The following is a 27,658-nucleotide window of genomic DNA, read 5'->3' as shown; positions in this document are numbered from 1 at the left end:
GCTGTTGGTGATGTTCAGCAAAGTCAGGTCCAACTCTCTGTGACCCCATGGACCGCAGCATGCGAGGTCTCCCTGTGCCTCACCATCTCCCGGAGTTTGCCCGAGTTCATGTCCATTGAATTAGCAGTGCTATCCAACCATCTCATCCTCTGCTGTCCCCTTCTCCTCCTGCCCTCCATCTTTCCCAGCATCAGGGTCTTTTCCAGTGAGTCGGCTCTTCACATCAGGTGCCCAAAGTATTGAAGCTTTAGTTTCAGCATCAGTCCTTCCAATGAGCATTCAGGGTTGATTTCCCTCAGGACTGACTGGTTTGATCTCTTTGCTGTCCAAGGGACTCTCAGGTGTCTTTTCCAGCACCACTCTTTGAAAGCATCAGTTCTGCGCTCAGCCTTCTTTATGGTCCAACTCTCACATCCGCATGTCACTACTGAAAAAACCATGGCTTTAGCTGTACGGACCTTTGTTGACAAAGTGATGTCATTTCTTTTTAATGCTGTCTAGGTTTGTAATGTTAATTAAAGTAGTAACATTCATTAAAAGTGTTTTTAAAACCATGGTCTCCAGAACACAGAGTATTGTAAGGCGTAATTAAGTGTAAAATCAGTTATATATAGATTTTCTTAATAATATATCTGTGTGTTGAAAAAATTATTGGTAAAGTTCTTATGGAATACAGAGTATGGAATAGAAACTGAGTGAATCAAAATCAGTCATACTAGAAAATTAAAAAGTAGAAGAAATGAGACACATTAGTTAACATCTCTCCGTGAACGACAGTGACTCATCTGCATATCTGGGGTTATTGATATTTCTCTCCACAATCTTGATTCCAGCTTGTGCTTCATCCAGCCCAGCGTTTCTCATGATGTACTCTGCATGTAAGTTAAATAAGCAGGGTGACAATATATAGCCTTGACGTACTGCTTTCCCAGTTTGGAACCAGTCTGTTGTTCCATGTCCAGTTCTGACCGTTGCTTCTTGACCTGCATACAGGTTTCTTATGAGGCAGGTAAGGTGGCCTGGTAGTCCCATCTCTTTAAGAGTTTTCCACAGTTTGTTGTGATCCACACAGTAAAAGGCTTTGGCATAGTCAGTGAAGCAGAAGTAGATGTTTTTCTGGAACTCTGTTGCTTTTTTGATGATCCAAAGATGGCAATTTGATCTCTGGTTCCTCTGCCTTTTCTAAATCCAGCTTGAACATCTGGAAGTTCATGGTTTATGTACTGTTGAAGCCTGGCTTGGAGAATTTTGAGGATTACTTTGATAGCATGTGAGATAAAGGCAATTGTGTGGTAGTTTGAACATTCTTTGGCATTGCTCTTTTTGGGGATCGGAATGAAAATTGACCTTTTCCAGTCCTGTGGCCAGTGCTGGCGGTTCCAAATTTGTCAACATATTGAGTGTAGCACTTTAACAGCACCATCTTTTAGGACTTGAATGAACTCAACTGGAATTCCATCACCTCCACTTTCTTTGTTCATAGTGTTGAACTTGACTTCACACCCCAGAATGTCTGGCTCTTGGTAAATGATCATACTGTTGTACTTATCCTGGTCATTAAGATCTTTTTTTGTGTAGTTCTTCTGTGTATTCTAACCACCTCTTCTTAATGTCTTCTGCTTCTGTTAGTTTCATACCATTTCTGTCCTTTATTGTGCTCATCTTTGCATGAAATGTTCCCTTGGTATCTCTAATTTTCTTGATGATATCTCTAGTCTTTCCTCTATTTCCATTGTTTTCCTCTCTTTCTTTGCACTGATCACTGAGGAAGGCTTTCTTATCTCTCCTTGCTATTCTTTGGAACTCTGCATCCAGATGGGTATATCTTTCCTTTTCTTCTTTGCTTTTTGCTTCTCTTCTTTTCTCAGCTGTTTGTAAGGGCTCCTCAGACAACCATTTTTGCCTTTTTGCATTTCTTTTTCTTGGGGATGGTTTTGATCACTGCCTCCTATACAACGTTACAAACCTCCGTCCATAATTCTTCAAGCACTCTGTTTATCAGATCTAATCCCTTGAATCTATTTGTCACTTCCACTGTATAATCATGAAGGATTTGACTTAGGTCATACCTGAATGGCCTAGTGGTTTTCCCTACTTTCTTTATTTAAGTCTGAATTTGGCAATGAAGAGTTCATGATCTGAACCACAGTTCCAGGTCTTGTTTTTGTTGAGTGTATAGAGCTTCTCCATCTTTGGCTGCAAAGAATATAATCAATCTGATTTTAGTATTGAGCATCTGATGATTTCCATGTCTAGAGTTATCTGTTGTGTTGGAAGAGGGTGTTTGGTATGATTGTGCATTCTCTTAGCAAAACTGTTAGCCTTTGTCCTGCCTCGTTTTGTATTTCAAGGCCAAACTCAGCTGTTACTCCAGGTATCTCTTGACTTCCTACTTTTGCATTCCAGTCCCCTATGATGAAAAGGACTTTCTTTTTTTTTTTTGGTGTTAGTTCTAGAATGTCTTGTAGGTCTTCATGTTCAACTTCAGCTTCTTTGGCATTAGTGATTGGCGCATACACTTCGATTACTGTGATACTGAATGGTTTGCCTTGGAAACAAGCCGAGATCATTTTGTCATTTTTGAGATTGCACCCAAGTACTGCATTTTTGACTCTTTTTGTTGACTATGAGGGCTACTCCATTTCTTCTAAAGGATTCTTGCCCACAGTAGTAGATGTAATGGTCATCTGAATTAAACTTACCCATTCCTATCCATTTTAGTTCACTGATTCCTCAAATGTTGATGTTCACTCCTGCCATCTCCTGTTTGATCACTTTCAATTTACCTTGATTCATGGACCTAATGTTCCAGGTTCCTATGCATTGTTGTTTTTTACAGCATCAGACTTTCACCACCAGACACATGCACAGCTGGGCATTGTTTCTGCTTGCTTTTCATTCCTTCTGGAGCTATTTCTCCGCTTGGTGGTTCATTGGAGAAGGGAAGGAAAGTCAAATGAGCTCCATTCATTTTAATCCCCCCGTTTTTGTTCTTGCATTCTCTGACAGAACCACTAGATGGCGCCACGTCATAGAGGGGGAAAAAAATCCCACCTTTCTCTTCGATATCTAAGTTTTTATTAAACTGGGCTAAACTTATACGAACTTAAGCTCTGTAATTCAAGTCTTTCAGTGGATTAACCCTTGGAGTAAATTTTAAGAAGAATCTACATCATACTAAATTAAGTTTATGTCTGTATTATGTGGATTTTTGTAGAGTGATAAGCAAGGGTTTTATGAGAAACTGAAAGATGAACTAAATTCACCTTCAGTTCTGCATATTCACTGACCAGTGAATTCACTGACTTCTGCTGATATCTGAGGAACCAGTCCAGTGTGTGGACAAAAGTTTCCACCAAGAATGCCTACCAGAACATGATTTATAAACCTGAAAACAATCTAAGTGGTCAACTGCAGAGAGATCATCCATCAGGGCATGTCTGCACTTGAATGAATGAACGAATAATTCATGAGCCTCCACCCCATGCCAGGCACTGTGCTGAGTATTGAAGACACAGTGCTGAACACAATGGACTGGTCCTCACTGTCCTAGAATGGAATTGTTAAAGGTGTGTTATTTTCAGAGTTGGGAAAACGTTCATTATATCATGCTGCTGCTGCTTAGTTGCTTCAGTAGTGTCTGACTCTGTGTGACCCCATGGACTGTAGCCTGCCAAGCTCCTCTATCCATGGAATTCTCTAGGCAAGAGTACTGGAGTGGGTTGCCATGCCCTCCTCCAGGGGATCTTCCCAACTCAGGGATCTAACCTGAGACTCCTGCATTGCAGGCAGATTCTTTACCACTGAGCCACCAGGGAAGCCCTCATTATATCATAATCAGAAGCAAAACAAGATTTTTAAAATGTTTATGCAGCATGCTGTGAACTTATTTAATGTACATCATGATAGAGTATGAAATGTTTCAGTCCCCAAATTCATGTTTGTAAAAAAGTGAACACTTGTTTATTTTTCATCAGTTCAGTTCAGTCACTCAGTCGTGTCCAACTCTTTGTGACCCCATGGACTGCAGCATGCCAGGCCTCCTGTCCGTCACCAACTCCCAGAGTTTACTCAAACTCATGTCCACTGAGTCAGTGATGCCATCCAACCATCTCATCCTCTGTCATCCCCTTCTCCTCCCGCCTTCAATCATTCCCAGCATTGGGGTCTTTTCCAATGAGTCAGTTCTTCCCATCACGTGGCCAAAGTATTCGAGTTTCAGCTTCAGCATCAGTCCTTCCAATGAATATTCAGGATTGATTTCCTTTAGGATGGACTGGTTGGATCTCCTTGCAGTCCAAGGGACTCTCAAGAGTCTTCTCCATCACCACAGTTCAAAAGCTTCAATACGTTGGCACTCAGCTTTCTTTATAGTCCAACTCTCATATCCATTGGAGCTTCCCTGGTGGTTAAAGCGTCTGCCTGCAGTGCGGGAGACCTGGGTTCAGTCCCTGGGTTGGGAAGATCTCCTGGAGAAGGAAATGGCAACCCATTCCAGTATTCTTGCCTGGAGAATCCCACGGATGGAGGAGCCTGGTAGGCTACAGTCCATGGGGTTGCAAAGAGTCGGACACAACTGAGCAACTTCACTTCACTCACTCATATCCATACATGATTACAGGAAAAACCATAGCTTTGACTAGAGGGACCTTTGTTGGCAAAATAATGTCTCTGCTTTTTATTTTATTTTTTTGCTTTGCAAACTGACCGTAACTACCTTTAATTATGAGAAAAGACAATCTGGGGCCAGAAGCGGAGAAAGTAGTGGTGTCAGCCAACACAGGGTCCCAAAACAGCACCCCAGACCTTGCTACAGAAGCCCACCAGGTGATAACTCGCCACCCCCTAATCTACCCTGGTGCCTCTTGGGCTCCGCAAACGGGAAAACAGCCACATAAAGTGTGCCGAGGTCAGCACTAACTAGCCATCACTAGATTAACAAAGATTGCTGGAGCCCCTACCCTATGTCAAGGACTGTTCTAAGCACTGAAGATTCAGCTGGGGACAGAAAGCATCTTCCATTCTGGTGCAAGGGAGGTGAACAATGGACAAATCGGCATTTTATTTAAATCTCAGGAGGGGATGAGTAGTCCGAAGTAAAAGAAAGCAGACAATACGGAGCAAGGCGGGAGGCAAGGTACTTTTTTTTTTTTAGCAATTTTTTAAAATGTTTTTTTTGGCTACGCTGGGTCTTTGTTGCCACTTGAGCTTTTCTCTAGTTGTGGCAAGTGGGGGCTACTCTCCGTTGCAGTGTGCGGACTTCTCATTACTGTGGCTTCTCTTGTTTCAGAGCACAGGTTCCAGGGCGTGGAGGCTTTGGTAGCTGCAGCGGGTGGGTGCAGTAGTTGTGATTTCCAGGCTCTAGAGCTGTGCTGCATGGGCTTAGTTGCTCTGCGGCATGTGGGAGCTTCCCAGACCAGGGAAGAGGGTGTCTTCTGCATTGGCAGGCGGATTCTTGACCACTGAGCCACCAGAGAAGTCCAAGGCACGATACTTCAGCTCGCATAATTTCATCAACCAGGAGAATGTTGGTGGCGGTCACAGTGCAAGAGTGAAGAACTTGTTTTTTACACAATAATTATCCCACACTCCTGCATCTGTTGCTACCATTGGCTCACCTGTATTCAGATCTATGTCGACTGGTTGTTTTGAATCTGAATGCTCAGCCTGAACTTTTACTAGTGTTTCCTGCAGGTCATAACCAGAATTCTGAGCAAGAACCTTAGGGATAATGAGTAAAGCATCAGCAAAAGCTTGGACTCCAAGACGAGCTCTTCCTTGTATCGTCTGCTTGTATGTAACTAGAGCTTCAGCTATTGCCACTTCAACAGCACCTGCTCCCGGAACAACACAACCATCTTCAATGGCATTTTTGATGGCATGAAGTCCATCCCTTACAGCATCCTTGATTTGTGTGAGAGTATGCTTATTTGGTCCCTTAACCAACAAGGTGACAGAGCGAGGGTTAATGCAGTCCTCAATAAAAGTGTATTTTTCCTCACCTAATGTGTACTCATATACAAGACCAGCATGTCCCAAGCAATCTACACTGAGGTCTTCAACAGAATTCACAGCCACTCCACCACAAGCAAGAGAGAGTCTTTCCATGTTTCTTCTTTTTGCTCTACAAAGAGCTAAAATGCCATGTTTTGCAAGAGCGTCTAAGGAAAATGGATCAATTCCCTTTTGATTAATGACAACAAATCCTTTATTGGACTGAGCACGGACTTTCAAGTCTATTATTTTTTGTACTCTGTCTTCAATAAATTTTCTTTCAGCTTTTACCAATTTCTCTTTCTCTTCTGCAGTCTTATAAAAGAAACCAGAGCTCACCTCAGTTTTTTCATATTCTAGTGATACATTACAGGTAAGGATAAATGCATCATCTACTCATTTCTTCATATCTGGATGACAGGGGCCATGATCTAGAACTAACCCTTTGATCAACTTTGTATCTGTTTCCGATTTATGCTTCATCTCCATGATTTCTACCATGAAGAGATCGATAGGGTAATTCGGTCTCCTAATTGCCAAAACAGAATCCACCACAGCATTTTCATGGTGTCCTTGGGACCCAAGTTGGTCCGCAACACATCCTGCAGCCCTCGGGCGGCACATATATTGACGGCCAAGGCCGCCTGGGCCCGTGCCACCTCAGCCTTGGAGTTTATGGCCTTTATCGCAGCCATTAACAGAATGTCGGAGAAGCGACCCTCTGTCTCTGCTTTTTAATATGCTGTCTAGGTTGGTCATAACTTTCCTTCCAAGGAGTAAGCGTCTTTTAATTTCATGGCTGCAGTCACCATCTGCAGTGATTTTGGAGCCCCCCAAAATTAAGTCTGTCACTGTTTTCACTGTTTTCCCATCTATTTGCCATGAAGTGTTGGGACCGGATGCCATGATCTTAGTTTTCCGAATGTTGAGTTTTAAACCAACTTTTTCACTCTCCTCTTTCACTTTCATCAAGAGGCTCCTTAGTTTTTCTCTGCTTTCTGCCGTAAGGGTGGTGTCATCTGCATATCTGAGATTATTGATATTTCTCCCAGCTGTCTTGATTCCAGCTTGTGCTTCATCTAGCCTAGCGTTTCTCATCATGTACTCTGCATATAAATTAAATAAGCAAGTGACAGTATACAGCCTTGACATACTCCTTTCTCTATTTGGAACCAGTCCATTGTTCCATGTGCAGTTTTGACTGTTTCTTCCTGATCTGCAGATAGATTTCTCAAGAGGCAGGTCAGGTGGTCTGGTATTCCCATCTCTTGAAGAATTTTCCACAGTTTGTTGTGATCCACACAGTCAAAGGATTTGGCATAGTCAATAAAGCAGAAATAGATGTTTTTCTGGAAGTCTCCTGCTTTTTTGATGATCCAGGGCATGTTGGCAATTTGATTTCTGGTTCCTCTGCCTTTTCTAAATCCTTCTTGAACATCTGGAAGTTCATGGTTCATGTACTGTTGAAGCCTGACTTGGAGAATATTGAGCATTACTTTACTAGCATGTGAGATGAGTGAAATTTTGCAGTCGTTTGAGCATTCTTTGGCATTGCTTTCTTTGGGATTTCAATGAAAATTGACTTTTTCCAGTCCTGTGGCCACTGCTGAGTTTTCCAGATTTGATGGCATATTGAGTGCAGCACCTTCTCAGCATCATCTTTTAGCATTTGAAATAGCTCAACTGGAATTCCATCACCTCCACTAGCTTTGTTTGTAGTGATGCTTCTTAAGGCCCACTTGACTTCACATTACAGGATGTCTGGCTCTAGGTGAGTGATCATATCATTGTGATTATCTGCATCATGAAGATCTTTTTTATATAGTTCTTCTGTGTATTCTTGCCCCCTCTTCTTAATATCTTCTGCTTCTGTTAGGTCCATACCAATTCTGTCTTTTATTGTACCCATCTTTGCATGAAATATTCCCTTGGTATCTCTAATTTTCTTGAAGAGATCTCTCTAGTCTTTCCCATTCTATTGTTTTCCTCTCTTTCTTTGCACTGATCACTGAGGAAGGCTTTCTTATCTCTCCTTGCTATTCTTTGGAACTCTGCATTCAGATGGGTATATCTTTACTTTTCCCCTTTGCTTTTGGCTTTTCTTCTTTTCACAGCTATTTGTAAGGCCTCCTCAGACAGCCATTTTGCTTTATTGCATTTCTTTTTCTTGGCGATGATCTTGATCCCTGTCCTCCTGTACAATGTTATGAACCTCCGTCCATAGTTCTTCAGACACTCTGTCTATCAGATCTAGTCCCTTAAATCTATTTCTCACTTCCACTATATAACCATAAGGGACTTGATTTAGGTCATACCTGAATGGCCTAGTGGTTTTCCCTACTTTCTTCAACTTAAGTCTGAATTTGGCAATAAGGAATTCATGACCTGAGCCACAGTCAGCTTCCAGTCTTGTTTTGCTGACTGTATAGAGCTTCTCCATCTTTGGCTGCAAAGAATATGATCAATCTGATTTCAGTGTTGGCCATCTGGTGATGTCCATGTGTAGAGTCTTCTCTTGTGTTGTTGGAAGAGGGTGTTTGCTATGACCAGTGCGTTCTCTTGGCAGAAGTCTATTAGCCTTTGCCGTGCTTCTTCTTTACTCCAAGGCTAAATTTGCCTGTTACTCCAGGTGTTTCTTGACATCCTAGTTTTGTATTCCAGTCCCAGATAATGAAAAGGACATCTTTTATGGGTGTTAGTTCTCAAAGGTCTTATATTTCATAAATCAACTTAATTTTACTTCTAAGCCTAGTCCTGCAAAAATCTTAAGAAATTTGACCTTGGTTGGGCTCAGCCCTTCCTTCATCTGGGGTTTAGTCAAGGTTTTTACCCAGAACCCCATGGTCTTTGCTCATGTGTGCACAGCATTATCCCAAAATGCCCATTGCCAAGGCCTTGTTTTTCTGCCAGGTCAGCTGCTCTGGTCTTTCTGACCAGAAAAGGTTACAAGTCTGGGTGACACTTATGCCAGAATTCTCGAAAGCAACCTTGACACCCTGTAGGGCCCACCACTCCAGGTGTGGTCTGAACCAGCAGCATGAGCATCACTTGGGTACCACGGGATTAGAGTCTGCACTTCAACCAGATCCTTAAGTGATTTGTGTGCATATTCTGTTTCGGGCCTTAGGGCTTCCGCATGGCTCGGATGGTAAAGAATCTGCCTGTAATGCAGGAGATGCGGGTTTGATCCCTAGGTGGGGAAGATTCCCTGGAGAAGGGAATGGCAACCCATTCCAATATTCTTATTCTTGCCTGGAGAATCCCATGGACAGGGGCTACAGTCCATGGGGTCACAAAGAGTCAAAAACAAGTGAGCGACTAATAGAGGCCTTACCACATCTGCCTGGTACAGCCCAGGTAGAACTCAGGTTGGGGTCATTCTGGGAACCCCAGGTTAATCATTACTAGTCTGAAGAAGTCCCTCTTTTTTCCCATCAATGAGCACTGATGTAGAAATAAAGACAACAAAGGAAGGGTCTTGTAGGCAACTTAGCCAGCCTCCCTGCCCCGGCACAGGGCCCCTCCCCAGTTATGGAAGATCAGGGCCCTGTACATGCTTTAATGTAGGGAAAGCAGGAGAAAAACTCAAGGAGGGAGGGTAAATTCTAGTCACAAACATATCTTGTTTTTCATAAAATCAAGACTAAAATGAGAATATCATAAGGAAGGTAGCAGTACTATCACTTAATTTATTTCTTTCTTAAGCTTTTCTGTATTGTTTTTCTACAATGAATAAAATTTACAAAGAGAAAAAATTAAACATCCTTCAAGTAGGCAGGCACATGTGTGAGGATGTTTATTTCAAGGAAAACTTGACGAACACCAAAGCAAGTCATGGCACATTTGGCCAACTCATCCTTCTTTTGTTCAAGTCATTGTTGAGTAAATTGAGAAGAACAAGAGCTTCTTTTCGGCTTCTGGCCCTGCCTGAGCCTAGCAGATTTCCAGCTCATAAAAGTTTAGCTTCATCATCCTACATCATTCACTGAATTAACATATCTTTTGAGTATCTACTGTGGAGCATAAAACCTCCCCATTTTCTGCCATCTCACAGGAACTTTCAATGGACAACATTCCTAAGCCTCTGAAAACCACTTCATAAAGTCAGAAGACTTCATGAGTGAAAACACATTCTCGGGCACAGAAATCAAGACGAGAGCTATAGCTTCAGTTTCTCCTCTTGGTATCAAGGTGACATTGAGGCTGTTTAATGATGGCTTTGAACAAATAAAACTGTTCTTGCTCTCAGGTAGAAGTCCAGAGGTGGCCAGGTAAGGTGGCTCTGTGCCAATAAGTCCTTAGGAATCTAATTTCTTTCCAGATTCTTATCCCTGAACTGTAGCACTAGTACTCATGGTCCAAGATGTTGGCTGGAGCTCCAGCCGTCACAGTTATCTTCAGAAAGCAGGATGGAAGTAAAAAACCAAGGGCATTCACCAGCTCTCCTCAGGAAGTGTCGTTGGAAGCTACCAAACAAAGCTTCCATTGCCATCCTACTGGCCAGAATTTAGCCACAGGACACACCTAGCTGCAAGGAGGACTGAAAACAGAATATTTGCTCTGGGTCACCATGTGTAATCTTTTTATTATTATGGCATGATGGAGAGTAGATACTGAGGAAGGCAAACCAGCAGTCTCTGCCATCGTGTGTCTGTTTGAACTCAGATGATTGTCAAGAAAGTATTTGATGAATTAAAACATGCTCATCACTTTAGTCCCTGCATTCTGAGAATCATTTAAAATTTAGGGGTGACTTCTCACATTCCATTCCCTCCCCAACCCCTGGGTATAAGGAGCTTTGTTCATGGTGTCGCTCACAGCCAAGTCCTCTTGAAGTTCCCCAGCTGGAAAGACTCTCAGGGCTGCAAGGAGCCTTGCCTGCTGCTCTTGAACAATTTAGCTATCAGTGGAGACTGGGAAACACAAGAAGCAGTGCATAAGAGGGAATAGCAAAGTTAGCAGAAGCAGCAAGAAAAATCACAGGGAGGCCATGGTTCATTGGAAAGTGTGAATCATTCATCTCATGAGCTTTTTCTCAAAGGGAAGAGCTTCAATTTCCTCAAGGTTTAATTACAGCAAATCCTAGACCTGAGGAATATTTGACCCAAGAAGTTGAGTCAGTATATTACCACCAGGGCGTCTAGAAAATTAGCAAGTCAAAGAGGAAACATGGCATCTTTGGGGTCCTATTAGGCATCTGTTACCTGCTTTATAGGAATTCCCAGGTGGTGCTCTGGAGCCAACTCATTGGAAAAGACCCTGATACTGAGAAAGATTGAGGGCAGGAGGAGAAGTGGGCGACAGAGGATGAGATGGTTGGATGTCATCACAGACTCAATGGACATGAGTTTCAGCAAGCCCCAGGAGATGGTGAAGGACAGGGAAGCCTGGCGTGCTGCAGTCCATGGGGTTGCAAGGATTTGGACACGACTTAGTGACTGAACAACAACGACAGGTAGTTCAGTGGTAAAGAATCTGCCTGCCAATGGAGGAGACGCAGGAGACACAAGTTTGATCGCTGGGTTAGCTCATGGACAATGTCTTTGACTCCATGATCTGCATCTCCCTGGTGGTTCCCATCTGTAACCTCCTGGCCATTGCAGTTGACAGGTACGTCACCATCTTCTACATACTTTGCTACCATAGCATCATGACCATGTGGAAAGTGCTGGTCTTGATTGCAGCCATCTGGCTGGGCTGCAGGGTCTGCAGTGTGATGTTCATCATCTACTCTGAGAGCAAGATGGTCATCGTGTGCCTGGTCAGCATGTTCCTTGCCACGCTGCTGCTCTTGGGCACCCTCTACACGCACATGCTCCTCTTCGGCCTGCTTTACATAGAGCACATCGCTGCACTGCTGCCTGCCGATGGGGTGGCCCATTGGCCAGCAGCACTTGTGTGTGAAGGGGGCAGTCACCATCACCAGCCTGCTGGGGGTCTCCATCTTCTTCTGGACCCCCTTCTTTCTCCACCCTGTCCTCATCGTAACCTGCCCCACCAACCCCACTGTGTCTGCTACACCACCCACTTCAACACCCACCTGATCTTCATCGTGTGCACCTCCATCACCAGCCTGCTGATCTATGCTTTCCGGAGCCTGGAGCTGTGCAATACCTTTAAGGAGATTCTCTGCAGCTGCAACAGCATGAACATGGGATAAGACGTGAGGCCATGGGAAGGGTACTCAGTCTGGTCACCTTCGACCCTCCAGCCAGCCCAGGGGTTTAGCAGGAAGGGTGAAAACTACTTAAAATACATAAAAAATGTGTTATTAGCCATGATCCTATGTGTCTTTGGTTTCTAAGCTTGCAGGGAGCCTTCTGAAAGGGAAAAATGGATACAACAGGCTCTCTGAAAGGATGCCCACGTGCTGTGTGGTTGTGTTAAGTCGCTTCAGTCATGTCTGACTCTTTTGTGACCCTGTGGACTATAGCCCACCCGGCTTCTCTGTCCATGGGATTTTCCAGGCAAGAATACTGGAGTGGGTTGCCATTTCCTCCTCCAGGGGTCTTCCTGACCTAGGGATCGAACCCGTCTCCTGTGTCTCCTGCATTGCAGGCGGATTCTTTACAGGCTTAGCCATGGGTAAGTCACAAACTCTGATTTCTCGAATAGTCACTGGTGGGGGAGGACCTGTAGGGGCTGCTTGGGTGCTGTCTGAATTCATTTTCACGCATCCAGGGTCTATGATGCTTCCCACTCACTCCTTCATGTTTCAGGTCAGACACACTGAAGGATTTGCAGTAACAGTAAGGGTGGCTGAAATCTCCCTCAAGCAAACCTGTTACAGCTACCAACACCTAGCCGCCAGCTGCTCAAATAGCTTTGCCCTCATCTCATAAGAGACTGAGTTTCTCATCTATTATTCTATTTACAGTAAAACAACTTCCTAAAAACAGCAACCTCTTTGTGGGAGAAGTAATACTATGCTGTTTGCCCCTCTTCTTGACTCCACCCCTCTCCCCCCACCAAAATAGCATGGGAATGGAACCCACTTCTATTTTTGTGTTATTGATATTATTTTTGTTGTTGTTGGGTTTGTAAGCATTCGACACAGGGCAGCTTGCAAGACTCTAATGAAAGAGAAGTAAAGTGCTTTGGAGAATCAGAACATACCTGTGTACAAAGTATTTTGATACCTTGCTATTTTACGGCATACATTTCCCTATTTCAAAAAGGCAATTGTTCCTATGATTCCTTTTCTGTCTTTAAAACAAGAGAGGGAATCGTGGGTGGGAGGACATGTGTTTCAAGAAACCGCTGGATTGTAGTTTCAGGAAGTTAGACTCTGAGCTGCCTGTGGTTTTCTTGGAAGGTGTTTTGTTCATAAGAACTGAGTCTCTATCACAGGTTTTCTATTTGCTGTGATCTATGAAGGAGGATGGTTTCTAATTCACAGTTCCTTTTGTTCGACATGGTGTTACTGTTGGGTGACCCTGTTATCAAGGTCTATACCATATCAAGTAAAGTGATTCACTCCTGTGAGCTCAGGGCAAGCTTTGCTGATGAACCCTGTCCAAAGCTGTGTGCCGCATGCATCCATCAGACCCACTTCCACCCCAGGGGACTTTGGACTGTACTTTCTGGATGTCCCCACGTTCTGCTCTCCCATGAATTCTTACATTATGCTGTGTCTTCGGTATACAACTGTGTATTTTTCTTGTGCTGTAATGTTTTGGGGTTTTTGTATTTTATCTGTGCTAATGTGAACAATATGATTTGTTTCTCACTTTGGTTGTGATGTTTGAAAATAATTAAAGGCTTTTGTGGCTGATAAACATGTGTCACATTGAACCATACCACCTGGAAGCATCCTACTGGCTTCTGCTTGTGGCCATCGTTTGTGACATTGCAATTCCATGACTATTTTGTCAATGGTGTAAACATCCCCATTGACCACACGGCTGGTCTTTTCTAGGGTAATGCTATTTTGCCAAAGTACAAAACTCTCCCATTTAGTTTCCAAACATACCAGGCTGAAATTCCTGGGCCACTGTCACTCTGCATTATTGTAATTGAGACACCAAATAATAGGTCTTTGCCACTCAGCAAATTAACATGGAAGATGGGGAATTGAATTCTTTGAAAATGGTATTGACAGCCATAGGGATTATGATGTCTTTTTTCTATGTAAACAAGATAAAATAACATACTTTTCACTGTTTTATATTACTTTTCACATTAAAGTCTTCAACATAGGTGAGTCACCTCACAGATGAAAAAACCTCATTCCAGAGGGGTTATGTGACTGCCCCAAAATGCCAGCTAAGTCAGGGTCACTGTATATTTTGTGCCCTGGAGCTGATGTCTTTTTGCACCAACATGATGCTGCCAACAGGTTTCCATATCAAAACGGACCCAGCTGCCCTTTCTGTGTACCTTTTAACTGAGAGCAGTGCTTCTAAACAGAAATGCCTGCTGGAATCACCCTGGATCTTGTTCAAGTGCTAAAGCTAATTCAACAGGTTGGGAGTGGAGCCTAAGATTCTGAATTTCTTTTTTTTATCCTTTATTTTTAATTGGAGTACAATTGCTGTATGATGTTGTGTTAGTTTCTGCTGCGCAGCCATGTGAGTCCGCTATAAGTATATTTATATCCTCCCTCTTGAGCCTCCCTCCCATCCCCTCCCATCCCACGCCTCCAGGTCATCACAGCACCAAACTGAGCCCCTTGTGCTACACAGCAGCTTCCCACTAGCTATTGTCCATCTGGTAGTGTACATATGCTAATGTTCTTCTCTCAGATTCTGAATTCTGACTCTGACAAGCTCCCATAGGATATGGCTACTGGCCTGGGGCCCTCCTTTTAAATAGCAGGGACACAGAGCACTTATACATGAGCACAGTGCACAGCCAAAAATACACATCTGCATGCAGAACTGACCCCATGCCAGGAACTGGGCTAAGTTCTTTACAGGCACTCACTTCTTTGGTCTCTGCATAACCTCTTGAGGCAAATACTGGGCTCATCCTTGTTTTACAGATGAGGCATCTGAAACTCAGGAGTCTACAAAAACTCAGCTACAAGTGGAGAAGTGGAGGTTCAAACTCGGGGTGCCCACTCACACCCCCAAGTCCAACCTGGACACCCTAGCACCTCTCCTGAAAACTGCATCATTGAACCGTGGCCCAGTGACCCCAGAGGGTCATTGCTGCCATGGAGGAGGCTTTAAGGACTATTTCTACAACCAGGAGTCGATATGTTCATAACAGAGCTCCCATCAAGCTGTCAAAAACCAAGAAGACAATTCATCGTTTTACTTGCTGTACCCTTCCAGAGTCTGTGGGTAGCCCTGGGAGTGCAACATGTCTGGAGTGAATGACCCTGGACGTCATGCTGCCGGTGTCTCCCCCATGACCACTTTCCCAGACCTGCATGCGGAAACCCACTGTGCATTTTAAGCAGGGGGACAGTCAGGTTCAAAAAATGCTTAATTTTTGGAAATAAAAGTACACTGTGATCTTCATTCATTTGTTGGACTCACTTTCATCCTCTATCTCCAAGGCAGAATCACAGCAGGTGTTGACTTATGGCACCCCTAGAAATCATCACCTGTGGTCCTTATTTAAGTTGAACTTTTGAGCTTAATTGTGATGACTTTCTATGACTTTCTAAAGGGTTTGGGGTCCCAAAGAGTCATACATGACTTAGCAAGTAAACAACAACAACAACAATAACATCCCAGAACAATATAAATCCAGGAACTGGAAAGAAACAGTTGACAAAATGAAGAAAACAAGCAAACCCTTCAAATGAAGAACTCAAACTTTCTCACATAAGAACACTTAAGTGAGAGTCAAATAAGTAAGTGACAATAGTAATAAAATGCATTACCTGATATTATTATGTGCCAGACATTGGACTAAGCACTTAGGTATATTAACTCACTGAATTCTCATGAAAACCTTATGAGGTAATAAGCACTGTTAAAATCTTGTCCTGTAGAAAAAGAAACTTATTTATAGGATCATGGAGGAGGTTAATCATCCAGACTCAAGCTACTCAGAATTCGAGGAGCAGAGCTGGGACTCAGCCCACAGTCAGGCTCCTCGATCCATGGGTTGCCCAGGTACCCATTGTGTGATGAAACATGTGGCCTGTGGCGACGCCCTTCAGGTTTGAAGGGACTCCAGCAGCTCTCAGACCCAATAGAGAACTTTGTGTCCTTTCTAATGAAAGTATTAATAATGAATATACAGAAAAATCCTTACATATTCTCCTTTTTGCCATCTTTTCATCAGGTGACACAGAAAGCCTCTTTACCCGCAGAGCCAGCAGTTGAGTGGAAGTGGGAAGCAGCTAATGATGTGAGTTGCTCAAGCCAAAGAATTGCATTTCCCGTGAAATACCTGGATAATTGGCTCATTTCCCTGAATGTTATATAGAGCACAGGTCTGACCCAAAAAATAGATACTGAGAAACAAAGAAGAAAGGAAGATTCTTTCTTGGTTTCTAATTGCAGGAAGGAAAGAATCCTTCCCTGAGTTTGTTCCGTTCATGTGGTGACATGTGCTGGATCTTAAAGGGTTGGCACTTTCATGCATCATCAGAGGGAACAGAAGGGCAATGTCACTGATGGTCCCTTAGGATGGATGCCACAAGAGGTGCTTCGAAGAACTCTCTTTATCAGGAAATAAAATGGTTTTCCCCTCTCTGAAAACACAGCGGGTGTCAACAGAGGAAACTGAACTGGAATTCAGGAGTGCCTGGGACCCGGCGTGTCTCTAGACTGGTGTGGCCGTGAGCAAGTCTGTCACTGTCTCTGGGCTTCAGTCAGGCATCTCTGCAGCTGACAGAACCGGATGCGATGGGAGGTTTTCAGCTTTGCCCCTGTCCACAGCGGTCCCAGGTGACTGCTGCCGCAGGACTGTGAATCAGGTGACTCAGATCCCACTCACCATCAGCCACAGGGAGATGCCTGGTCCACGAGTTCACCACAGCTGGGGAACAGCAGCCCCATGTGGCCCAAGGCAGCCCCGGGAGACTCTCAGAACTCGAACTACTGAGAAAGAGCGGTCCCCCTTCCCATGGACCACTGGGTACCAAGTTGCATGGGACTGCAGGAGTGGTATCTGAGGATGAAGCCACCATCAAAGAAAGCAGGAGGCAGACGAAAGGGACAGGATGCTGGCTGTTCTCATTTGCGCACCTGCCTCCAGCTATGCCTGAAGTTAGTCCTATGCCTGGACTTTCTGTTAGGAGCTCCTGTCATTTGTAAACAATATCATCATGACAAATACAGAGGCCCATGGGGGTGGGGTGGAACAAGACTGGGAGGCAGGTGGGGAAAGGGGAGAAGAGAGGGGCAGAGACTGAGAAGAGAGAAGGGCTGCAAGCTCAGGGAGACAGCTTCTCCTGTGAACTGACTTACGTATTGGGTTTACATATAAGATGCGATGTTCAAAAAGAGTTAGCTAGAAGTGAAAACAAAAACTACTAGAGGAGATGATGATTCAAGGGAACTTGCGGTTTGCCTTCCTGTTCTACTGAAGATAAGGCAAGCAGAACTGCCCGGAAATGTTTCTAATTAGGGTATGAAAAGAAGCAGAAATCTAGACAACGAAATCAACATTTCCAGTGCTGTGTGTCGCTCACCCCCTCCTTGACCCCTTGATCTTTAGATGAACCCAGATTGAGCACCTCTGGTCTGATTCCATAACTAAAGAATGCAAGGATGCTAACACAATCTGGGTTTTCTGGGCAGCCTCTTCCAGAGGGAAAGACGTGCCTTGGTCAGCGGGTGATTGGCAGCTAGATGCAGGTCATGCAGCACAACCCACCATAAATAAATAAAATTAATTTTAAAAAAGATGTTAGGCTTCAAGTATCCCACTCAGCACATAAAATATTTACTCGCTTCAAAGTCTACCTTTTCTTCTTCACATCTTGCTTCCTCAGTCTCTTCTGTCATCACAAGTGTCTGTCCAGTGTTTAATGTAGACCAGGTACTGTATGCCAGGGGCAGGGGAGGCCATGTCCTCAGAAAGGCTAGGGAGCAGGTGAAGAGACTGCCCTGGACAAGCAAGGTCTGGATCTCCTTTCAAAGTGGGAGACTGCAGGGAAAGAAACAGATAGCCCTGGGCAGGTTGACCTTTTCAGTGTGTGTCTCCTTGACCTAATCATCTCGCCATCCTGAGCCTTGGTTTTCTCATCTGTGTCACAGGAGTGGATCTTGTTCTTATCAGCTTCCATGACTGGGTAAGGAACTCTTCACCAAGTAGATTTTAAATTGCTCGGACTTCCATTCCAACCTCAGATCAGCTCCCCAGCAGAGGAAGAGAGAGGGAAGCAAAGATCCATGGAAAAGACAAACAAACCTCTCCCTGTGTTCAAAGACTCAGCCAGAAACACTTGAATGTTATGCCCGATGTCCGAATCCCCAAGCGGGAAGAGAGAAGGCTTCCAAGACAATGCAACTCGCAAAAAAAGGGAAGTTTATTACTGACTCGAGCCAGGGCTTTCTGCCACAAACATCACAGTGGTGCAGGGTCAGAAAGCGCTGAGCTCAAGCTTGTTACACAAATTTATAAGATATGCAAAAACAGTTAGTAGCTGGCTTAAGCGGATTGGTTACATGTTTGCAAAGCAATTCTATTGGTACAGACTTTTGCGGGCTTTTTTTCAAACCTGGGCGTTCGCGGGCTTTTCAGCTCTCCCTTTGTTCTTACTGGGCGCATGTTGATTGGCTGGCTCCAGGTTACCTGATGGGGGTAGGGAATCTTACCATTTCGGGGGAAGCTAAAACTTAGGTCCAGGCCGCCTGTCATGGTATTAACCCTGGCAGCCTCACATTCCCCCCTGTCTTGTTGTTTCTGTAGAGGAATCTTTCTCTTCATCCTGGGCTACCATCTGATATTGCTGCCTCAATACCATAATCTGAATGGTATTTAGACGTTCTTTAATAAATGACATTAGCTGGTTTAAAATACAAGGGCCAAATGTAAGTGTTAATAATAGCACTATAAGCGGGCCCAGGAGGGTGGAAACTAAGGTGGTCAGCCAGGGGGAGTGTTGAAACCAAGACTCAAACCATCCCTGCTGGGCCTCCCGTTCCCTCTTTCGTTGCGCCAGTCCTTCTCTCACTTTTGCCATAGATTCTCTTACCACTCCTGTATGGTCTGCATAGAAACAACATTCTTCTCCCAGAGCTGTGCAGACCCCACCCTGTTGGAGAAAAATCAAGTCTAATCCTCTCCTATTCTGCAAGACCACCTCAGACAAGGAAGTCAGAGACTTCTCTAAGTGGCTGATTGATTCTTCTATGCGAGTTCTATCTTCATCTATGGCGGCTCGTAGGGAGGAAAACCCTTGGCCTTGCAGAGATAGTGAAGCTATTCCTGTCCCTGCTCCTGCAAGCCCAAGACTGAACAAGGCTGCCATGGTGATCGCACTGATTGGCTCTCTCTTTTGTCTTAGCAATTCCCGGTCCCAATGTGAGTACATAACCTCTTCAGAGTGGTATAAGATTTTTGGCATTACAGCAACCAGGACACAGAATTCTTGACTCTGGTTAAAAACCTTCACATTTAAACATGGGGTTAGCCCAGTATGTGAACAAATCCACCAACCCCCAACCTCTGGCACAATCCAATTTTTGCCATGTAAGCGTAGGTTACTAATAGTCCGGGCACAGAGGGGAGTTTTATCACGTGGCACTGTGCCCAAACAGAGTCCCTGTCCCCAAACTTCATTCATTGTGAGGCCAAACTTGCATTCTTCCCATCGGCATTGGGGTGGGTTCTGGTGTGAAGATAAGTGGTAAGAGACATTGAGGCCTATGGCCTCATAGAAGGGTGGGTGAAGATTATAACAAAGCCAACAGGACTGGGTCGCATTAGGGTTGGTATGGTTTAAGACCGTAAAGGCTGCATTCACTAAGGCCCATAGGGGGTCCTGAATTGCTGAGCTAATGGTAACAGCCAGAGGGCCAGGGGTTTCCGTCAGTTTGCCTCTGAGACTCGGGGTAGAGGAGATGTTAAATGTTCCCGGCAAGCTTGGTCTGAAGGTGGTTGGCTTGGGGGTCGCCTTGTGCCCCTGTAATGTTTTGACCAGATTGGGACCTAAACTATGTACCTGCACTGGCTCAATAACCTGTTTAATGATTAAAAGCTCGCCTGGGTAGGGGCCGGGCCAATTTACGTGAAGCTGAAAACCCCAAGTCAGTCCTGAGGTCCAGCGGTTTTCTTTTTTCGCCCCGTTCCTGGTTAAATTGTACTCGTACCTGAGGCCCCTGGTGTCTACGGTCCTTGAAGGTGAAGCTAACTAGATCTCTGTTTCCGACACCCCACCTCTGGGGTCCATCACAAGAGGTCACACAACTCCAGCTCCTGCAATAATAGCTTTCTAAGCCACCACAAGTTTTCCAGTTATTTCTTACATAGCCCAGGCAAGCCCAGAACCCCAACCTATGGTTTTTTATCCCATCCCTATAGTACTTATCATAGAGACCGTCTTGCTTTGCGAAGAGGCTTGAGAGGTCGAAGTTCAGGTCCGGCCACCAGGTGTTTGGAGGGTGGATTCCTGAGGTCTCATTGAGCAGCTCATGAGTTTGCCCGTTGTTGAGTTTCCATGTGATCTTAGCAGGTTGATGGGGGTTATGACTGGTCGCTCCTGGGTCGATGAGAGCTGCCATCAGCAGGAGAATTAGGAGGCCTCCCGGCGGGCGAGTTTCAGTTTCAAAGGATTTGACGGGTGAGGACTCACCTTCCATTCTGCTCGCGCTTTCTCCTGTTCTTCCGGTGTGGCTTGCCGCACGTGATTGCAGTGAACCCAGGGTCCAATCCCGTTGACCTTGACAGCGGTAGGAGTGGTAAGGAGAACAACATAAGGGCCTTTCCATCTAGGTTCTAATACTTTAGATTGGTGTCGTTTTACCCAAACCCAATCACCTGGGCCAATATTATGTGAGGAGAGGGCCCTCTTGTTTTGGCCCTCGTGTATCTCTCGAATCAATTTCCAAACATGGTTATGCACCTTACTTAATGCCATCAGAGTTTGCTGGAATTGCCTCAAAGTAGGGGGTGGCAGGCATTTTCCTTCGAAAATAGGATACGCAGGAGGGGGTCTTCCATACAGAATCTCAAAAGGAGTAAGATTCAGCTTATAAGGGGTGTTACGTGCCCGAAAGAGTGCAAAGGGGAGGAGGGTCACCCAGTGCCTGCCAGTCTCTATTGCCAACTTTGTCAAAGTTTCTTTTAGGGTCCGATTCATTCTCTCAACCTGTCCTGAGCTCTGGGGATTATATTCGCAATGTAACTTCCATTTCGTCCCCAGAGCTTGGGCCAGCCCTTGTACAACCTGGCTCACAAAGGCAGGTCTGTTATCAGAGCCCATAGTCACTGGCAGCCCATACCTAGGCACTATCTCCTCTAAGATCTTTTTAGCAACCACTATTGCTGTCTCTCCCTTAGCGGGGAAGGCTTCCACCCACCCCGAGAAGGTATCTACCAGAACCAACAGATAGCGATACCCGTACTTGCCTGGCCTTACCTCAGTGAAATCTATCTCTCAATGTTGCCCTGGCTTTTCCCCTCGGTACCTCGTTCCCGAGTGCTGCTTCTTCTCTGCCCTCATCAGCTGGCATGCTTCGCAGGCTTGAATTATCTCTCGTACAGTTGCATTTTGTCGAGGGAACCTCAGGCAGGCCGTCTGGAGAAGTGTTAGGGTCTTTTTTTCTCCCAAGTGTGTACTTGTGTGCAGGTGTTCACACAGGTGACGACCCAGGGTGGCAGGCAATATCAGGTTGTTGTTTTGGTCTTGGTACCATCCATCTTGGTCATCTTTCTGGAGGGTGGTATCCTTGTTGATCCAGGCGAGATCAGGGAGGGAATATTCGGGAACTGGTGGCAAGGTCCCCATATCAGGAGGTGGAAGTCCCACGGCTAATATGGGGGCAGCATAGTCCCGGCTAGCCGCTTCTCGAGCGGCCGCATCAGCAGCACGATTGCCCCGTGCCTTAGGGTCTTCTTTCTGGTGACTGGGGACATGTACTATAGCTACTGCCCGGGGTAGTTGGACAGCTTCCAGGAGCCTGCGAATCTCGGGCAGATTTTTGACCTCTTTTCCCTCAGCTGTCCGAAATCCCCTTTCTTGGTATGTGGGACCTTGAATATGGGCAGTGCTGAAAGCATATTGGCTGTCAGTAAAAATGGTGACTCTCTTCCCTTTGGCTTGCTCTAGAGCCTGTATTAGGGCAATCAATTCTGCTTTTTGTGCAGAAGTGTTTGGGGGAAGTGTCTCAGCCCATATCGTCTGCCCTGAATCATCAACTATGGCGGCTCCCGCCTTCCTTTGCCCATCTTTTACATAGCTGCTCCCATCGGTGAACCACACTAGCTCACTGTTGCTTAGGGGTACATCAGTTAAGTCTTTTCATGACGCCAGGGCCTCAGCCAGTATCTCACTGCAATCATGGAGAGGGCGGTCCTTCTCTGGGTTGGGTAGGAGTGTGGCCAGATTTAGGAAGCAAGGGATCTGAAAACGCACCCGTGGGGCACCGAGCAGCAAGGCCTGGTAGTGTGTCAAGCGGGCATTGGAGATCCACTTACCCGGTGGCTGCTTTAAAACCCCTTCCACGGCGTGGGGGGTGTAAACCGAGAGTTGCTGTCCATACGTCAACTTGTCAGCATCGCGGACGAGGAGGGCTGTAGCTGCAATGATGCGAAGGCAAGGGGGCCACCCAGCGGCCACCGGGTCTAATCGCTTCGAAAGGTATGCTACCGGCCGCTTCCATGGTCCCCATTGTTGAGTCAAGACCCCCTTTCCTATTCCTTGCTTTTCATCTACAAACAGCTGGAATGGCTTATTTGGGTTAGGCAGGGCAAGGGCTGGGGCTTCTAGTAGGGCCCGTCTGAGTGTCTGGAAAGCCTGTTTCATTGGCTCAGTCCAAGTCCAGTTTGGGGTCTCTTTACTTCCCTCATATAAGGGCCGGGCCTTCTCAGCAAACCCCATAATCCACAGTCTGCAATATCCAACAGTCCCCCAGAAACTCTCTCACCTGGCGGGGGTTTTTGGGCTCTAGTATCTGCAATATTGTTTCTTTCATGGCCTGGGTTAGCCAACTTTGCCCCTGTCTGATCTTATACCCCAAATAGGTGACCTCTTGCCGGGCTATTTGTGCCTTCTTTGCGCTAGCGCGATACCCCAAGATGCCTAGGGTCTGTAATAGGTCCCCGGTGGCACGGCTGCATGCTTCCTCTGTGGTTCCAGCCAACATAAGGTCATCTACATATTGTAGCAGAATGACCTCTGGGTGGCAAGCCCGATATTCGTAGAGGTCCTCACTCAGAGCCTCATTAAACAAGGTAGGGGAGTTCTTGAACCCCTGTGGGAGGCGGGTCCAAGTTAATTGTACTACCGGTTGGCCCTCCCCCTCAGTCCGCTCAAAGGCAAATATCTCCTGGCTCTGGGCCACCAGGGGTAGGCTGAAAAAGGCATCTTTCAAGTCCAACACAGTGTACCAAGTGTACTCAGGCAGTAAACTGCTCAGGAGGGTATACGGGTTAGGGACATTGGGGTGTATGTCACTCACCCGTTTGTTGACTTCTCGCAGGTCTTGGACAGGTCTGTAATCTGTCCCCCCTGGCTTCTTCACCGGCAGTAAAGGGGTGTTCCAAGGGGATTGGCATCGCCTGAGGATTCCGGCCTCCATGAGCCGTCGAATGTGGGGAGTGATCCCCCGCCGAGCTTCTTGGCTCATAGGGCACTGTCTCACCCTCACAGGAACTGCCTCTGCCTTTAGCTCGATGACGACTGGATGTCTCTGTTTGGCTAGTCCCATTCCTGCTGTTTCTGCCCAGGCCAATGGGTATTTATGGACCCACGGTTGTACATCTAGTGCTATGGTCTCTGAGGGCTTAGGCGCAAAAAGTTTGTATTCATCTCTTAAGGCTAGGGACAAGACATGTATCGGTTGTCCAAGTCCATCCGTGACTGACATTCCCCCAGGGTCAAAATGGATCTGAGCATTAACTTTCGTCAACAAGTCTCTTCCAAGTAGAGGGGCTGGGCATTCTGGTATCACCAAAAATGAATGGGACACCTGGTGGGTCCCCAGATTTACTTTCCATTCTGTGGTCCAACAATATCTTTTTGTCTCCGTGGCTCCTTGCACTAAGCTGGTTTTCTTAGACATTGGTCCCAGTTTTTTATTTAAAACAGAGTGTTGGGCGCCAGTATCTACCATGAAGCCAACGGGTTTCCCCTCCACATGTATGGTTACCCAGGACTCGGGGAGGGGTGCCGAGTCTCGACTCCCCTAGTCACTGTCTTCCCCCGCATATAGAACTCGAGTTCCAAGGGTGGTTTTCTCTCTCTGGGTCATTCCTCTCCTTGAGTCTCTCTTAGGGCACTCGTTTTTCTAGTGCCCCTGTTCTTTGCAGTAGGCTCACTGATCCTTCTTTAGGGCCTGCCTTTTTGGTTTTTCTTTTTCTCCCGTCCGGGGGTCTCGAGGTTCCCTCAATTCTGTTCCAGCCTTTATCCCCGCAAAAAGAATCTGGGCTAGCTCCCTCTGGTTCTTCCGGTTTTCCCTCGCCCTATGTTCCCTATCTTCTTTCCTGATCTTCTCAGCTAATTCCCTTTCCTCCCGTCGAATTCGCTCTTCCCTTTCTTCTGGGGTCTCCCTATTATTAAATACCTTTTCAGCTACTTTCAGTAAATCCTGTATTGTCTGTTCTCCCAATCCCTCTACCTTTTGTAATTTCTTCCTAATATCTGGGGCTGCCTGATTTACAAACGCTAACAGAACTGCAGCGCGTGACTCCTCAGCCTGGGGGTCCATAGGTGTATATTGCCTGAAAGCTTCCATCAGCCTCTCTAGGAAGGCTGCCGGGCTCTCAGTGGGCTCTTGCCTTACTAGATTTACCTTTGCCAGATTTGTCGGCTTTCTTGCTGCAGCCCGCAGGCCAGCCATTAGAGTCTGGTGGTACACTCGGAGATGCTCCCTACCTTCCATCCGCTCAAAATCCCAGTTAGGCCGCAACAGAGGAAACCCCTCGTCCACGAGATGAGGCTGGGCGGTTGGCCTCCCGTCGACCCCCGGGACCCGTTTCCGCGCCTCTGCCAGGATTCGCTCCCGTTCTTCCGTGGTGAAGAGCACCTGCAACAGCTGCTGACAATCATCCCAGGTGGGATTATGAGTGAACAAAATGGAATCTAAGAGGTCAATGAGGCCTTGGGGTTTCTCTGAGAAAGGAGGGTTTTGGGTCTTCCAATTGTACAGATCACTCGTGGAAAAGGGCCAGTACTGTTAGGTTTGCTCTCCGTCCGGGTTAGTTGGTCCCACTCGGACGGGGAGCGCCTGAACAGTGGATGAAGGTAACTCTGGGTCCTCAGGGTCTTGCTTACCCCTATCTCCCTTAGTTTTCCCCCGGGTCCCCAATGCTGGTCCCCCCTCACGGTCGGTTCCTGTTGGCCCTCTTAATCCTCTCGGTTCACCTGTGGGAGCTTCTCTCCTCAGAGGGGATTGCAAGGAGGGCACATATGGCAGAGGCCTTATCTCCATTTCTAGATCTATCAGGTTTGGATAAGATGATTCCTGAAGGACTGATTTTGGGTCCTCTTTCTTTTTGGTTTCCTCCGGGGGGGTCTCCATCACCAGGACCTGTGAACTGGAGGAACTAGGAAGTTTGTGAACAAAAGGTTTTAACCATTTAGGCGGATTTTCCACTAGATCCTACCAGACCATGACATAGGGGACCTGACTTGGATGGCCCCAGGGATCAGGAGCCATAATCTTCTCCTTCACAGCCTGTATGATGGACGGTTGAAAGGTGCCTTCTGGAGGCCATCCAACCTGAAAGGCGGGCCACTCTGCAGAACAAAAAGTTATTAATTTACTTTTCTTGACTAGCAAAGACAAGTTATGGGCCCTGGCCCTGACATCCGAAAAGTGGTCAGTCATGAGAGAAAGTGGGGTAGATTCTCCCTGACCCATGGTCAAAGAATAAACAGTAAGGAAGAGAGAGAGGAAGTCATTGAGAACGACCACCAAAAATCCTACCGGGAGTGGTGGCGGCCAAGAGGTTGGGCTTATGGTATGCTTTTGGAAGTGTTTATGTGCCTGCGTCGTTGCACGGAAGTTTTCTTGCTGGGGGCGGGCACCCTAGGGGTTTCTAGCCTGTTCCGTGACCCCCTTATCCTCTCACGGGAGTCTTCAAGTGGCAGGCGCCCTAATGGCCTTTAAGTGCCTGACCCGTGCCCACAAGAAGAATTTTAGGCCACGTCCTCAGTTAGGGATGTTAAAGGAGAGTTTCACCCGGTTGGGCTCTAGTTACTGAGGCTCACTTATTGTAGGGCCTTCAGAGTCCGCCAGAGTGTAGCCCTGGCCAGGACTCATCAATCGCCCCCACAACCATTCGCCTGTTCACTGAAACTCCCGAAAAGAAAAGGAGTTGAGGGCAGATCAGAGAAGAAGAGAAGGAGAATAAGTCAGAAGTGAGAAAAAACGATGCACCACAAGAGAACGAGACTAGAGACAATGCCGGCACACACAAAAACACGGAGAGCTGAAGACAAACACACGGACAAACAAACGTCGGCCGACAACACAGCGCTGGGTTTTCGGGCCCCCTGAATTTTCTTGCCTCCCGGTAGCAGATTCACCTTACCGAATGGCGTCCGCTGTTCACCAGACTCGGGGTCGGGAGAGGAACTTTCTTTCCCGTGGAGTCAGCTGCCTCCCAGCGCGTCCGCTGGCCTCGGCCTTACGCCAGTTGGCCCCCCTTTATAGAAAGCCTTCCTTCTGCGCCAGATACCTTCCTGCTTCCCAGCAGGGCCTTGGATTTACTCTGGACTTTCCTGAGCACCGGTGTTATTATTTATCCTTCCCCTTTGTCCTGTAAGCGTTCCCTTCTCCCTGTCAAGGGATCCCGGACGAGCCCCCACATGTTATGCCCGATGTCTGAATCCCCAAGCGGGAAGAGAGAAGGCTTCCAAGACAATGCAACTCGCAAAAAAAGGGAAGTTTATTACTGACTCGAGCCAGGGCTTTCTGCCACAAACATCACAGTGGTGCAGGGTCAGAAAGCGCTGAGCTCAAGCTTGTTACACAAATTTATAAGATATGCAAAAGCGGTTAGTAGCTGGCTTAAGCGGATTGGTTACATGTTTGCAAAGCAATTCTATTGGTACAGACTTTCGCGGGCTTTTTTTCAAACCTGGGCATTCGCGGGCTTTTCAGCTCTCCCTTTGTTCTTACTGGGCGCATATTGATTGGCTGGCTCCAGGTTACCTGATGGGGGTAGGGAATCTTACCATTTCGGGGGAAGCTAAAACTTAGGTCCAGGCCGCCTGTCATGGTATTAACCCTGGCAGCCTCACATTGAACAGGTAAGAATCTGCTTCACCTCTCTTAGGAACAAGAGACAGCTTGTTACTCGTGTTTTTAAATCTAATTCTGATGACCTCAATGTATTCCAAGCAAGAGGAGAGTCAAGACTGTTTGAATTGCTGACAACAAAAACCCATCTCTAACTGGCTTTTTTAAAAAAAGAGGGAAGAGTTTATTAATATTTGTCCTCCTACATCTGGGGACTGAAGAGGTGCCATCAGAAATCTCTGCCTCATGAGTAATTTCCTCTCCTTTGACTTCTTTCTTGGACAGCTTTTTTTTTTTTTTTCCTTCCACAGTGTGGACACAATAGCACCAGACTTCTATCAAATCAC

The 27,658-nt window shown here is 46.1% G+C and overlaps 2 protein-coding genes and 1 pseudogene across 2 annotated transcripts; 1 reads left to right on the top strand and 2 right to left on the bottom strand.

The window, feature by feature from the left end:
- Nucleotides 1-5,183: 5,183 nt before the first annotated feature.
- On the bottom strand, nucleotides 5,184-6,618 carry LOC122681091 (T-complex protein 1 subunit zeta-2-like). Its single transcript, XM_043882810.1, has 3 exons — nucleotides 6,448-6,618; nucleotides 5,856-6,336; nucleotides 5,184-5,721 (listed from the first exon to the last, which is right to left on the bottom strand). Exons 1-3 carry the CDS (start codon nucleotides 6,616-6,618, stop codon nucleotides 5,696-5,698), a joined length of 678 nt encoding a protein of 225 aa, XP_043738745.1. The 3' UTR covers nucleotides 5,184-5,695.
- A 4,828-nt stretch (nucleotides 6,619-11,446) lies between these two features.
- On the top strand, nucleotides 11,447-13,767 carry LOC122682083 (annotated as a pseudogene).
- A 4,122-nt stretch (nucleotides 13,768-17,889) lies between these two features.
- LOC122681090 lies at nucleotides 17,890-25,148 on the bottom strand (the record flags this gene model as incomplete). The annotated part of the gene is given in 4 exon segments (XM_043882809.1): nucleotides 17,890-18,048; nucleotides 20,699-20,785; nucleotides 21,875-22,975; nucleotides 22,977-25,148. Coding segments are annotated over 4 exon segments (3,519 nt in total), but the record flags the coding sequence as incomplete, so codon positions are not given.
- Nucleotides 25,149-27,658: the final 2,510 nt, after the last annotated feature.

The sequence above is a fragment of the Cervus elaphus genome, chromosome 23 (genome assembly GCF_910594005.1).
Source record: "Cervus elaphus chromosome 23, mCerEla1.1, whole genome shotgun sequence".
Taxonomy (NCBI): domain Eukaryota; kingdom Metazoa; phylum Chordata; class Mammalia; order Artiodactyla; family Cervidae; genus Cervus; species Cervus elaphus.
This window is presented reverse-complemented; position numbering and strand designations above follow the sequence as displayed.

Coding starts and splice junctions, on each gene's coding strand:
- LOC122681091 (XM_043882810.1), bottom strand. CDS start 6,618: ATGTGCCGCCCGAGGGCTGCAGGATGTGTTGCGGACCAACTTGGGTCC. Junction 6,337..6,447: donor AATCGGAAACAGATACAAAG/TTGATCAAAGGG, acceptor TATGAAAAAACT/GAGGTGAGCTCTGGTTTCTT. Junction 5,722..5,855: donor CAAAAATGCCATTGAAGATG/GTTGTGTTGTTC, acceptor ATTATCCCTAAG/GTTCTTGCTCAGAATTCTGG.